The sequence below is a fragment of the Felis catus genome, chromosome B4 (genome assembly GCF_018350175.1).
Source record: "Felis catus isolate Fca126 chromosome B4, F.catus_Fca126_mat1.0, whole genome shotgun sequence".
Classification (NCBI taxonomy): Eukaryota; Metazoa; Chordata; class Mammalia; order Carnivora; family Felidae; genus Felis; species Felis catus.
In genome coordinates this window covers 137709206-137721917 of record NC_058374.1, presented here as the reverse complement: position 1 = coordinate 137721917, position 12712 = coordinate 137709206, and the positions used below count along the sequence as shown (strand labels likewise).

General features: G+C 48.9%; 1 protein-coding gene and 1 non-coding gene across 5 annotated transcripts in view; one reads left to right on the top strand and one right to left on the bottom strand.

Moving 5' to 3' along the window:
- The window catches only part of SMC1B (structural maintenance of chromosomes 1B), a 74705-nt gene extending 62393 nt beyond the window's left edge, over positions 1 to 12312 (top strand). For all 4 annotated transcript variants that reach the window (XM_023257603.2, XM_023257606.2, XM_023257602.2 and 1 more), the window contains 8 exons: positions 284 to 437; positions 2424 to 2522; positions 4535 to 4691; positions 5161 to 5315; positions 6354 to 6505; positions 8297 to 8366; positions 10472 to 10582; positions 11789 to 12312. In XM_023257603.2, coding sequence (XP_023113371.1) covers positions 284 to 437; positions 2424 to 2522; positions 4535 to 4691; positions 5161 to 5315; positions 6354 to 6505; positions 8297 to 8366; positions 10472 to 10582; positions 11789 to 11890 — 1000 coding nt within the window. In that variant the 3' untranslated portion in view covers positions 11891 to 12312. The remainder of the gene's footprint in view (positions 1 to 283; positions 438 to 2423; positions 2523 to 4534; positions 4692 to 5160; positions 5316 to 6353; positions 6506 to 8296; positions 8367 to 10471; positions 10583 to 11788) is intronic.
- Positions 4129 to 4213, bottom strand: TRNAR-UCG. Its single transcript has one exon. It is a non-coding gene; the product is annotated as a tRNA-Arg (tRNA).
- Positions 12313 to 12712: the final 400 nt, after the last annotated feature.

The window sequence follows — 12712 nt, the reverse complement described above, 5'->3', positions numbered from 1 at the left end:
CAGCTTGAAAAATTACATAGATTTTTAAAGCCAAACTAGCCCGATGAAAGTAATTATGTTTGTTATTTGAAAATGCTCCATTGGATAAATTAATTACATTCATGGCCTTTCTCAAGAGCGTTAAAGTTTACATAACAGCATCAGTGCGATAACTCTAGAACTTACAGCACTCCTAGGAAAAAATCTTTTCCATGCAGTTTTATTTGTAACACATTCGTTTCTCTTCTCTGGTACAGCTCGAATGGGTAAAATATAATCACTTCTCATATCTGTGTATTTACAGGGAAGTGGGAAAATGGCAAAAAGAAGTTGTCATCATTCAGACTTCTTTGGAACAGAGACGGCTAGAGAAGCACAATATGCTGCTTGACTGCAAAGTTCAAGACCTTGAAATAATTCTTTTGTTGGGATCGCTGGACGACATCGTTGAAGTGGAGGTATTCTACCACGTGACTTCAAAATGCACGCAGCTGTGGGGAACTTGTGTAACGCCCGGTGGCTGCTTAGCCAAGTCCCAGCGCTGCAGACGGTTCCCCTGGCCCCACCCAGAGCCCCGTTAGGAGTGGAGGAGACATCTCCTGGGGGGCAAAAGGGGCAAAAGGATCGTCGTTACAGAGGACTGGGCGTCTTGTGCCGTCTCTTCCATCTCTTGCCCATCCACGTCCTTTGAGCCCCCGCGGGATGGGCCAGTTTCTTTCCCACACATTAGATACCCGAGAGTAGAGTGAGAGCCGCTGGAGTTAGCGACCTCTGGGGGTGGTGTTAGGAAGGCTGTGCTGTGGCTTCAGACAGAGTATCTTCCGGTTAGCTCGCCACAGGATGCAACAGAAACGGCTGGTCCTGCCTTTCAGGTCATTCCTCTCTGAGCCCTTTCTTCCCTGGGGTCTCCCCGCTACCTCGCTCCTCCTCGCCCTGCTCTGCCCGGCAGTCAGACATCTACTCTGTTCCGTCCACCCTCCACTCCAGAAGTCGTTCGTCCTTGCTAACATGACTACTTCTCACGACCTTATACTCCAAGTCTTTGTCTTTTTTCTCTATTTTAGCAGAGATCACATTCCAGACAGGAGGTAAGGAAAGGAGAAAGCCCTTTCCAGGCCACAAATGACAAAAACCCAGTTCAGAGGCTTTAAAGGGGGTAAAGGGACAGGACTGGAATGGAGGCGATCTCATGCCAGACTCAGTCCAGGAATTTGAACACCATCAAGAACTCTTTCTGGCTCAGTATATATTGGCTTTATTCTCCCAAATGGGCCTTCCCCACAAGGCTACAGCTGTAACCACTAGTTCTGACCAGAGGGGAAAGAGAACTCTCCCCTACTCTCTGCTGGGAAAATCCTGGGGAAGAACTCTGGCTCGTTCTGGGTCACAGGTCCACTTGTGTAGATGCAGAGAGAGAAGGGAGGGCGTCTGTTAACAGCAGAAGTACATGGGAGCAGAAAAACAATAGTCATTATACTCTAGAAAGAAAAATAGTATTTTTTTTTTATTTATTTTTTAGAGCAAGCGCTCCAGCAGGGGAGAGGGGCAGAGAGAGAGAGAGAGAGAGAGAGAGAGAGAATCTTAAGCAGCAGCCTGACATGAGGCTCAATCTCACGACCCTGGAATCATAACCTGAGCCAAAATCAAAAGTCCGATGCTCAACTGACTGAGCCACCCAGGAGCCCCTGCATTCACTTTTTAAAGCATGATGCTTCTTAAGAATAAAGTGTTGAGGAGAGTGAAAAGGTCCCAACCATATTGTCCCGGGAAGAGAAGTCTTGGGGAATACGATCATTTTCCTCCAATAGAAGATGGCCTGTCCCAGAGGAAAGATCACATTGGTTCTTTCTGGTCCCAAGGTGGATACAGGGTTGGGAAGGAGAGGCCACAGAAACAGCTTTCCTCTCCTAGGGAACGCTTTTACCACTACTTGAGTGGTGAGTTCCCTGATTGGAATTTGGTAAGCACGTCTGGTAGTGGCCACATAATGGGGATACAATATAAGATCTTCTATAAAGGCTAAAATAGAAAAGGCACTAGGTAGAAATTGTCTCTCTCCAGAGGGCTGAACAAGGAACACCAGGTAGAAATCATTTCAACAGTTGTCATAGGAGTAACTGTCTTATCACTGTTCTGAGGCTGAACCTGAGATTTCCCTTCCACTGGAGGTGTGGAGACAGGGTATGTTCCCTAGGTCTCCAGGATTCTCCTAGAAGACTCTTCTATGGTGGGAGAGACTGTGTCGGATCATTAGTTCCAAAATCATTCTGTGCACATGGAGCATCTGGGGGTCTTGCTGCCGGGTCATCACAGCCTTGCAGGCCACGTGAGGATTCTAACTTTTTACCCAAGTGAGGTGGCGATCAACTGAAGGGCTCGGGACAGGTGGAGGAGTAGAGCTCCCCGTTTCACATAACAAAGGAGGGGCTTCATCTGTTTTTCAGTTGGGCACTGAAGCAGAAAGCACCCAGGCAACAAGTGACATCTATGAAAAAGAAGCAGCCATTGAGGTAGACTACAGCTCCCTACGAGAGGATCTGAAGGTAAACGGAGGATTTCCGTTCATGGTGACAGTGGATATTTACATGTAACACAGAAGAGTCTTTTGACCGTAGGTTCAGGGGGAAAAGTAGATTTGCTAATGGTGTTTGAGGAAATGGTATAAATAGACAACTTCTTAGAAATGTTTCTGCCAGCCTTTCTCACTGTGTGTTCACAGAACATGAGTATCATGGAAATGCTTCCCAAATGAAGTCTTCTGTGGGCAGCCAGTTTTTTGAAAGGCTGTCTCCTTGGAGATTTACAGTGACCATTAGTCTCTGAGAAGTCCCGCAGCAGACACAAGTGACCACCGTACTCCAGGAGCCTGGGTCGGCCTGTCACCGTCCCGGTGTGGCCCCCACAGTAGGGGACAGACACATCCGTCACAGCTGCAGAGCACAGACCTGGGGTCCGGTTTCAGGGTCTCTAATCCAGCATCTCTGGCTCTGCTGCTCCGTCGTCCCTGTGAGCCGCGCTCCGATACTGAATGTGCGTTTTGCCTCCTTCCTGAGGCCGCGTCTCTCGTTGAGGGCACGGCGACTAGCCGGTCCTAGCGTTCCAGCCACACAGCCCCGCAACCTTCAGGCAAGAGACAGGCCGCCTTCGTAGTGGTGTGTCAAGGGCGAAGAAGGGCTTTTCTGACAGAGCCCCAGGAGCTGTGCTGGCATCACAGTGGCCAGAACTGGTGACCAGTCACCGTCGGGGGGACGGGGTTGGCGAGCCTCAGATCAAGCAGGGACCCCCGCCCCCTGCTACAAGGGACCCGTGAGGGAGGAAAGCTCAAACATGGGCTCTGTGAGACAGGGGCGGAGACTAGATGCCAGGTAGCAATGTCCACCTTTCAATTTCACATGTTCTTACAGGTGCTGTGAGATTTGCTGGGCTCTTGGATCGCAGTTCTATTTTTAGGCAGTCACAAAACAGCTTTTGTCTTGTCTGCAGTCTATTTAGTGCTTTCATATTTAGAAAATCCTTACCCACCTTATTACTGAGTAAATATTTATAAATATTGTTCGTGTTTTGTTTTCATTACCTATTTAATTCATCTGAAGTTTATTTTGGTAGGTGGCATGAGGTAAGTATCTGTTTTTAAGAAGTTACCTAAATTGGCCAGTGTACCCAACATTTTTCAAATAATTCTCTTCTCAATGCCTTAAAACCGTCGCGTTCCTCATGTTAATGAACCACCCTGGGAGGCCAAGAACGCTCTCCTGGAAGGTCACGCCTACACCCCTTCCTCCTTTCCCTCCTCGCTTAAGGTCTCTTCATCCTGGTGGTTTCAGCCGAAGTGTCTCCCCCTCCAGACTGGTTGCATGCCTTCTCCCTGCCCCACAGCACCTCCGCTTGCCGTTAGAGGGTTTCCACACTGTTGTAAATGCCAGCCTGGGTGTCCGACTTCCCAGTGAGCTCTTTAAGAGCAAGGACAGAACAGTTTTCATCACTGAATCCTCAGGGGCTAATCCATAAGTAAACAATCAGTATTTTTTTTTTTTAATTTTTTAACATTTATTTATTTTTGAGACAGAGAGAGCATGAACAGGGGAGGGTCAGAGAAAGAGGGAGATGCAAGATCTGAAACAGGCTCCAGGCTCTGAGCTGGCAGCACAGAGCCTGACATGGGGCTCGAACCCACGGACCGCGAGATCATGACCTGAGCCGAAGTCAGACGCTCAACCGACTGAGCCACCCAGGCGCCCCAACAATCAGTATTTTTTAACGAATGAGAAAATGCGATCTAGGGGTTGCTGCTTTTTGCCCACATTAGGAAGTGTGGAGGTGAAGCATGTCCCGGGAGAGCAGTATCTAGAACGCTGGAGCCACGGCACAGCACAGCTGGCTAAGGGAGCTGCGGACAGCGCGGCCCAACTGTGTTTCAGACTCCGAGGCGCCAAGGGAGGGAAGGGGTGGCTGCGGAGAAAGGGAGGCAGGGTCCTGGTCCTGAAGGGCCCTGTGCCTAATTACTCAGCAGCTAGGATCTGAAAGGCAAGCGGTCACCGCTGTTCTCTGTCAATAGGCTCTACAAACGGATAAAGAAGTGGAGGCCAGCCTCAGACTCCTGCGGCAGCAGGTGGCGTCCCAGGAGGAGGTCCTGTTGAAGACGGCGGCCCCAAACCTGAGAGCCCTGGAGAACCTGAAGACCGTCAGGGACAAGTTCCAGGAGTCCACGGACGGTGAGCTGGGCGGCACTTGTCAGCAAGGCCGCACTCCTGGGGGTCGTGGGTTCTGTCTCTTTATTTTTAACTTAGATCTTTCTCTGTCATCCCATATTAATGTGTACTTTTAGTACTGAGTCACTAGTTGCTGCCTTTGTAAAAAGTGCTCTGCTTTAATTTAAAAAAAAAAAAAGTATACTGGTTATTTTAGAACGTAATTTTCTATACCAGTATGATGGCCGTCTTAGTCTCTTTCACAGAATTTGTCGCTATTATTTAAAAATTAGCCCTATTAGAAAAAGGGCCCATCAATTTTAAGAGCCATGCTCTTAGAATTAATAACAATTGGGGTATTTTAAAGGTAGATTTTACTCAAGACAACCAAATTCAAAATCCAGTTTTTAAGATACTCTATGCTTTAAAGTTGCAATAAGAGAAGCCCTCCCCCCAGTGGTCTTCAAAGTAAAGAACGTTGCTTCTCTCTCAGCTTTTGAGGCCAGCAGAAAGGAAGCCAGAATGTGTAGGCAAGAGTTTGAACAGGTGAAAAAAAGGAGATACGACCTTTTCAGCCAGTGTTTTGAGCACGTCTCAGTCTCCATTGATCAAATCTACAAGAAGCTCTGCAGAAACGTCAGCGCCCAAGTAGGTATTTCCACCCCAAATGCTGCTGGAAACCGTGTTGCTGGTCGTTTTTTTCTGGTGGGAAATAAATATCCACCGCGTTATCTGAGTGACCCACTTCCAGTCGATTCCAGAAGATTGGTTGCCATAGTAACTGTGTTCTAGATCCCACTCACTGTCCCACTGGTCAGCCTGGACAAGGCAGAACCTCTCTGGTTCTATTTCTTCCTCTGAAAAATGAGGGGGTTCGGTCATTTGTTTCCAGATTCTCTTCAGTTCTGAGTTCTGTTGCCTGGTGCTGATTTGGTTTCATGGAACAGTCAGTGGTCTCTGTAGTACAGGTCACATTCTGTAGAGGGTCTTGGGAATGGCTGACCTGGGGTCTGTGACAAGTCGGGCGGAGTACAAAGGAGAGGAAGGAACCAAAGGCAGGACTGTGTCCACAGTCTGTTTGCTATAACCTTTGCCCGTGACGCGGTCAGTACCCACAGCAGACCCCGTGGCACTGAACGTGGAATCAAGGGGTGCATGGGGACTTCTACACCTGCTTTACCTTTCTGCTGGTGTTCTTTTACGGCTGAAAGTTGATCCTGGATCAGACACTTAGGGTTTTAGCTGAAAATAATTTACTTATCTTCAGTAAAGTAAGACTAAAATAAACCCATTAACTTCTTGAAGGCAGGATTCCTGCCTGTATCTACAGTACCTGGCCCGCAACGGCTATTCAATAAACGGTTGATGACGACGGGCCAACGGGTGAGCCGAACAAAGACTGTTTTTGTCAGACTGCGACATGTGCTGCTGACGTTTGAATGGCAGTCCTACGGGAAGGCCTACTCCTGTGTGTGTTAGAAAGTTTTCCCTCTCCTACCACCCACGCAACCCTATTTCCTGTGACTGCATGAACAGCTATACACATTGTTTACAGGCATTGGTATTTTCCCATCAAAACGGAGGAAAACCTCACCAAGAGAGTATTTCACAACCTCTCTCAGTTTCCAAAGTCGAAATTTTACTAATTGCTTCTGTGATACTGCTAATAAATAACCTGTGTTTCAGGCATTTCTTAGCCCAGAAAACCCAGAAGAGCCTTACCTAGAGGGAATCAGCTATAACTGCGTGGCTCCAGGCAAACGGTTCATGCCAATGGACAATCTGTCGGGGGGAGAAAAGTGTGTGGCGGCTTTGGCCCTCCTGTTCGCGGTGCACAGGTAAAGGCCACAGTGAAGTGTCTTTCAGCATATGTGCTACAAAACTGTTTCCTTCAGCCGGACAATTCAGGTTGTTTTAGGCCTATAGTAATTTAGACTGAAAATCTAATACATAATTCAGTCCTTGACAGATTTTCACTAAATTTCTGCAACTACCAGAGGCTACTAATATTCCGAGTTTATAGAAAGGAAAGAAAAGGAAATCCTGGGATGGACGGATGTGACATCAGGACTGCCAACAAACAGAACAAAACATCCAACCCGTGTGCTGTTTTCCTAGTATATATTCAGAGAGCCGTGTTTAGGTAAAGAATGTTACACAGAGTATTTCTTCTGAAAAAACGTTTAACCTCCTCCTCTCCACTAATGGTGGTGGCAATCTGTGAGGAAAATGGAGAGGATGTCGGCTAAGGTCAGGACGGCTAGTGTTCAACATTCCAGTCATTAGATGAAGGCCCAGGTGTGCATGGTGCTCCCTCTCTACTTTCACGACCAGAAGGATTAGCATCAGCTGATGTTCATAAGAGGAGGCCGGTACAGGAAAGGAAAAGAAAATACCACCATTCATGCAGGAGACTTTGGGGAAAGCAGGCAGCAGGAATCGAAATGTGAGCCTGTGTTGAGCAAATCGCAGCAGAATAAGACTATTACTAGGGGTCCCTTACTAGTAATTACTGTTACCATCCATTTATTCGACAGATACTGATTAGAGATCTGCTGTGTGTCGGGTGGTGGTGCAGGCACCGGAGAGTCGGCAGGGAACAAAACAAAATCTTTGCCTCAAAGATATGTTATTTTTGTTGGGGAAGACAGAGGAGAAAGTATTTTAGTAAACTAACTCTCTGACAGAGAGACTATCAGGAGATGGCAGATGCTATAGAGAAGAAAATAAAGTAGGGAATTGGAGACAGTAACCAGGGAGGGATTTGCAATATTAGAGTCACCCTGGAAGGCCTATTTGAGAAGGCAACATTTGAACAAAGTTTGAAGGAATGAAGGGAGCAAGTCATGTGGATGTAGCTAAGGGAAGATTGTTCTAGACATGAGGAACAGCATGTGCAAAGGCCCTGAGGCCAGAGACAGCCGGCATCCGTAGTGAATGGGCCGTATGCAACAGTGGTGGACACAGGGATAGGAACTGTGGTAGCCGTCAGGGAGAAAGGGGAAGAGGGGCTGGACCAGGGTGAGTGTCGGCTGAGCAGACAAGGTGTGGGGTGAGAGGGAGGCGGCAGGGGTGACACACACCAGCTCGAGTGAAAAGACCGTGGGAGGGAACAGGTCTGGAGGGGCAGCTGAGGAGTGGGATTTGGGATGAGCTTTAGCTGTTTATCAGACACCCGCCAGGAACCGTCGGGCAAGCTGTTGGGCACATGAGGCAGGTAGGGTGTGGGAGCCATCGGTATACGGATGGTGTTTAAATCCCAGAGATGAGATGAAACCACACGCGAGCCAATTAGCGTGGAAGGACCATGGACCGTACCCCAGGGCACCGCGGTGTGAAAACGTTCGAGCACCGCACGGAGAGGAGCTGGCGGAAGAGACCTGGAAGGAGCGGTGGGGGAGGTGGGGGAGTAGACGGTCATCTGTGACATCAGACCGCCAGGTGGGGGCAGCCCCCAATGCCACCCGCAAAGGTCACGGGGGACACCGACTGAGCACTGCCCGTTGGATTCAGCACCGCCGGGGTCACTGGTGACTTGGTGACTGAGGCGGAAGCATCCAAGGGGATGGACTGTTAATCTTCTCCAGGTCTCTCGAAAACCAAAGCTGTTACTTGTAATTTCTTCCTAGTTTTCGGCCCGCTCCGTTCTTTGTCTTAGATGAAGTGGACGCAGCCCTGGACAACACGAACATTGGCAAAGTGAGTGTCTCCCTGCTTTTAATTTCCAAAAGAACACCTGTGGTCCAAGGATCACGTGCTGGTCAGAAGGCCGCCTACCTTGGAACACCCAGTTGGTTGGAGAACGGCTGATTCAAAATCAAATCTAAGTTAAAGATCTAAACAGGAGATGCTGTGGGGGAGCAGTTTTCATTCGAGGGGCAGGGGATCCTCAGTCAATTGCTGGGGAATCAAAACAGGGAGTCAGGTCAGGATCACTGTGCTGAATCCACAGCACTGCTGGTGGGTGGCTTCTCCCCAGTTCTAGATGTCAGTGTAAAGCCACCTGAAAGAGACGGACTGTGAGGCCACAGCTCCCCACTGTGAGTCTGACGGGAGCACGGGGTCAGCCGTGGAAGCGCGACCAAAGAGGAGGGGCGGTTCTGCCTGCAGACTCCTGGCGTCACGGTCCCGCTGCCAGAGCCGTCCATTCTGGAGTTGGGCGAATTGGACTCCTGGTTCCGCTTCCAGGCACGTTCATCTTCCAGAGACGACCGGGCTCTTTGTAAACTGGCATCGTGGCGTATATACCTTCGTCTCGTGAGCTTGGCTGAGGAGTCCACCTCTGAGAGAGGGAGTGCTGGGTCCCTGACGCTGGGCTCCCTGGAGCCCGCCAGGAGATGCCAGAGTCGGGGGGGTTTCGGGAGCTGCGGCTGAGGCCCTTCTGGCGGCCCACGTGGCCTCACTCAGCGCTGCCCGAGCTGTGTTCACCCAGCCCAGGTTTCTCATCCCCGCGTTCTGAACACGTCCGCTCCGTAGTCAGAGGTTTAAAAACCAGATCCCCGATCCCTTTGAACTTTGTAGAGGACAGGAAAGAGCCACCTTCTGTGACCTGCCAGGCATCAGGTTAACTGGGGAAGGGAAAGAAAACAGGAACAAAAGACAATCTGTTTGTCTCCTGAACGCCGGCCAGCCTGCATCGGCTGATTGGACTCAACGGCCTCATTTAGGAGACCTCTTCCCCCGAAGAGGTGAATTTTGGCGCTTTGTAGCCCATCTTCTTCTGTATGTTGGGGTGAGGGGAGGGTCTATTTTTGTGGGCTCTTTTCTCATTAGCTTTTAAGGTATCCGTGCCTTCCAGCAAGATGGAGCTGTATTACTGGCCTCTCCAGGGACGAGGTCTTACTTAAGACTGTTCCGTGGCATCCAGCCTGTGTATTAAAGACCTGTCACCTTTCAGTCTCCCCCAGGATCCACCCTGCCGACCGCTCCGCTGCCATGCTGAGCGCGGGCGGACGTGTGAGCGGCTCCCAAGTGACGGCCACCCCCTCTGGTGCCCGGGGTGCCCGCCGTGCACCTCGGCAAACACAGTGCGTCCCGCCCCCCTCCCGCTCACAGCCGCTCCACAGTGGCTACCGCTGCCTCTGATGCTGAACCGAGTTCCTTCTGCCTGTGAATTCAACCCCTTCACCAGAAGCAGTTTCCCCTCCTGGTCCCTCACCTCCGCCAGTGACTCCTCGCCCAGCACTGGGCCATAGTCCCACACAGTCGGGACCCGTATGCGCGGCCCAGAGCCATCCAGCCCCTCAGAGACGTGCGGGGGGTGGGCAAATATCCTGGGAGGCTGTGCCCAGTCCTTCTCCATCTCCCTCTGGGTTCTCAGCAGATTTCGTTCAACAAGACCCCTTTCTATCTTACTCCCTCCCATTCCTTGGATTTGAGGATGGTTCCTGAATATATATAATTGCCACTTTTCCCATCCTCTGGCTCTGAGTTATTAGCAAAATAGGAAGATGGAAATTTAAAGACCGGTCCTTCCTCAATGTCTGAGTGGTCGTTTTTACCTTGTTATGAAAACTGACTGCATGTTCAGTTGATGATATCTTAAGTTAGAGCTTTGTTCTTTAAAATATTCTTAAAGTTTAGATGGCAGATTTCATAAGATTTACAATTTTTTTCACCTTTTAATCTGAGCGGTTTCCATTTCTGCACTTATACTGGGTTTACTGAGTTACTAGCAAGGCAAGTAAGTGCTTTGTCCCCTACAATGGGCACTCAGAGATGGGCACAGTCACCCTCCCTGGGCCCTTAGAAAGGAAGCCTTTCCTTGCTGGTGAAATGTGTGCTTTTTGTCCCCCCCCCCCCAGGTCTCAAGTTACATCAAAGAGCAGACTCAGGAGCAGTTTCAGATGATAATCATTTCCCTAAAAGAGGAGTTCTATTCCCAGGCCGATGCGCTGATAGGCATCTACCCAGAGGTAAAAGGCAGCCCCAGGAGTCTCCCTGTTGTGTCCTGAAGTGAAATTACAAGTACCAGTGGGGTCTGCACATGCTGTTTGATTTCTGCAGTTGATAACTATTAGGCTTAAGCGATTTTTTTTGAATCAAATAAGATTTTTTAAAACGACTTATTTTCCTACAACAGTAGACAGAATTTTTAAGATGGACTTGAAGTGAAAAAGCAAACAAAATTACAGAGCTGTAAGGTACACACTAAACTGTTAATACTGTGTTTCATATTTCTGTAATGTCTGCATGTTTTAGACCAAACAAATGCACTGTGGGTAGCACTAAAGGGCCCGTTTATCTTTCAGAAAGGACCAGAGGGGGAACAAAACAAATTCACCAGACGTTCCAAGTTGTATAGTAACTTAGAATTCAAACACACCTACAGCTGTTGAAAATACTTACCTGAGCTAATGGAGTAGAGCAGCTAATTCAGATTACTCAGTCTGGGGACAGTAGGCTTTACTTCCTGAGTTTTCATTTAAACGAAGATAAAAATTTCCCTTCCTGTGCCTACAAGATGCAAGGGAGCACCGGAAATTCTCACACCAGCGTAGGGAAACAAAAAATACCTTTTTCCTCTACGCACTTAGGTTCTCTGGCTGGGGCCCTGTTATCGGACTGGCAAAAGGCAGATTAACAGGAGGAAAACGGCTTCACACGTGCATCACACATGTACACATAGACGCCCTGGTGAAGAGTAACCCCAAGGGCTGCCGGCTAGGCCCCGCGCTTACACACCATTCCAGGCTAACACGGGGGGCGGGGGCTGGGGGGCAGGCGAGGGGAGCCGTGGTAAGCACGGATCGCTTAGCAAGTCCTATGGTGCGTGTGGAAGCGGGCGCCTTCTCCACCGGTGAGAGCTGATGAGAGCGGAGCGGGGCCTCCTACATGGAGCACGTTTCCTTTGTGAATATGGAGCTCGGTCCTTAGAGCTGCTCCTGTGTCAGCTGGTTCGCGGTTTCCTTTAGCTCAGAGCAGTCCGTGCGCGGCGATGGCACGCGCTGGGACCTTTTACCAGATAATACAGAACATAAAGCTGATGTAAATGGAGACCCGTGATTATAAGGGGATTCCTTTTTAAGTGCAAATCCAGATTCGCTAGTGGCCTTTTATGTTTAATAACACGTTTCTCCCCCAAGTCGACAGGTGACTTGAGCAGTCTTTTCTCATTTCAGTTCGACGACTGCATGTTCAGCAGAGTTCTGACCCTGGATCTTTCTCAGTATCCAGACACTGAAGGCCAAGAAAGCAGCAAAAGAAACCAAGAGTCGCGTTAGGACCGCGAGTGCCCCCTGAGCACCTGGGGGTGTCCGTGACCTGGGTCACGGTCACGGCTGCCTAGTTGTTGCTCTTGAATAACAGACTGCTGGAGCAGTCGGGACAGCCTGGGCCGCTGTAGCTCGCGTCCATCATTCGGGCCCCTTCCCGTGGGTAAGGTTTCCTGAGTTAGTGTTGAGCGAATTATTAAAAAAAAAAAAAAAAATGTAATTTTGTGTCATTGAAAGCCAGTCAGAATAATTTTGGATTCTGCATTATTTTCATTTAGGTCTTGCCTAGTATGTTTAAGTGATCTTTCAGGGAAACTCTTGGTTCTCAAATATTGTTAGTTATAGAACGTTGAACCTGGGTTTTATGGGAAGTTATTTCAGGGGAACTGATGTCAATACAGGAAATCTCAGTAAAGAATATTCTAACTGCAGATGTCTCTGATCTATCATTTTAGAAACAAAAATTCTTTTAAGGTGAAACAATTATGTCTGCTTCAATGCAATCTGAATTTTTCTAAGTATAATCTGTTGGGAAAACATCGTACACAGGCTTTTCCTAAGTAACAACTGACTCCTCCACTTAAATACGTGGTTCTGGGGAGGAAAGTTGCGGCATTTTCAATAATACTTCATTTCCCTTTCAGAATGGATTAGAGTTTTGTACACAGCAGAGCAGCTCCCTCACTGCAATCTACTGACAGTTACCTGTCCACACAGGGTCTGTGGACATGTGAGGACCAGCGGCGCCTGGGCGGCTCGGTCAGTTAAATGTCCAACGTCTGCTCAGGTTGTGATCTTGCAGTTCACGAGATAGAATATCCCGAGCAGGCT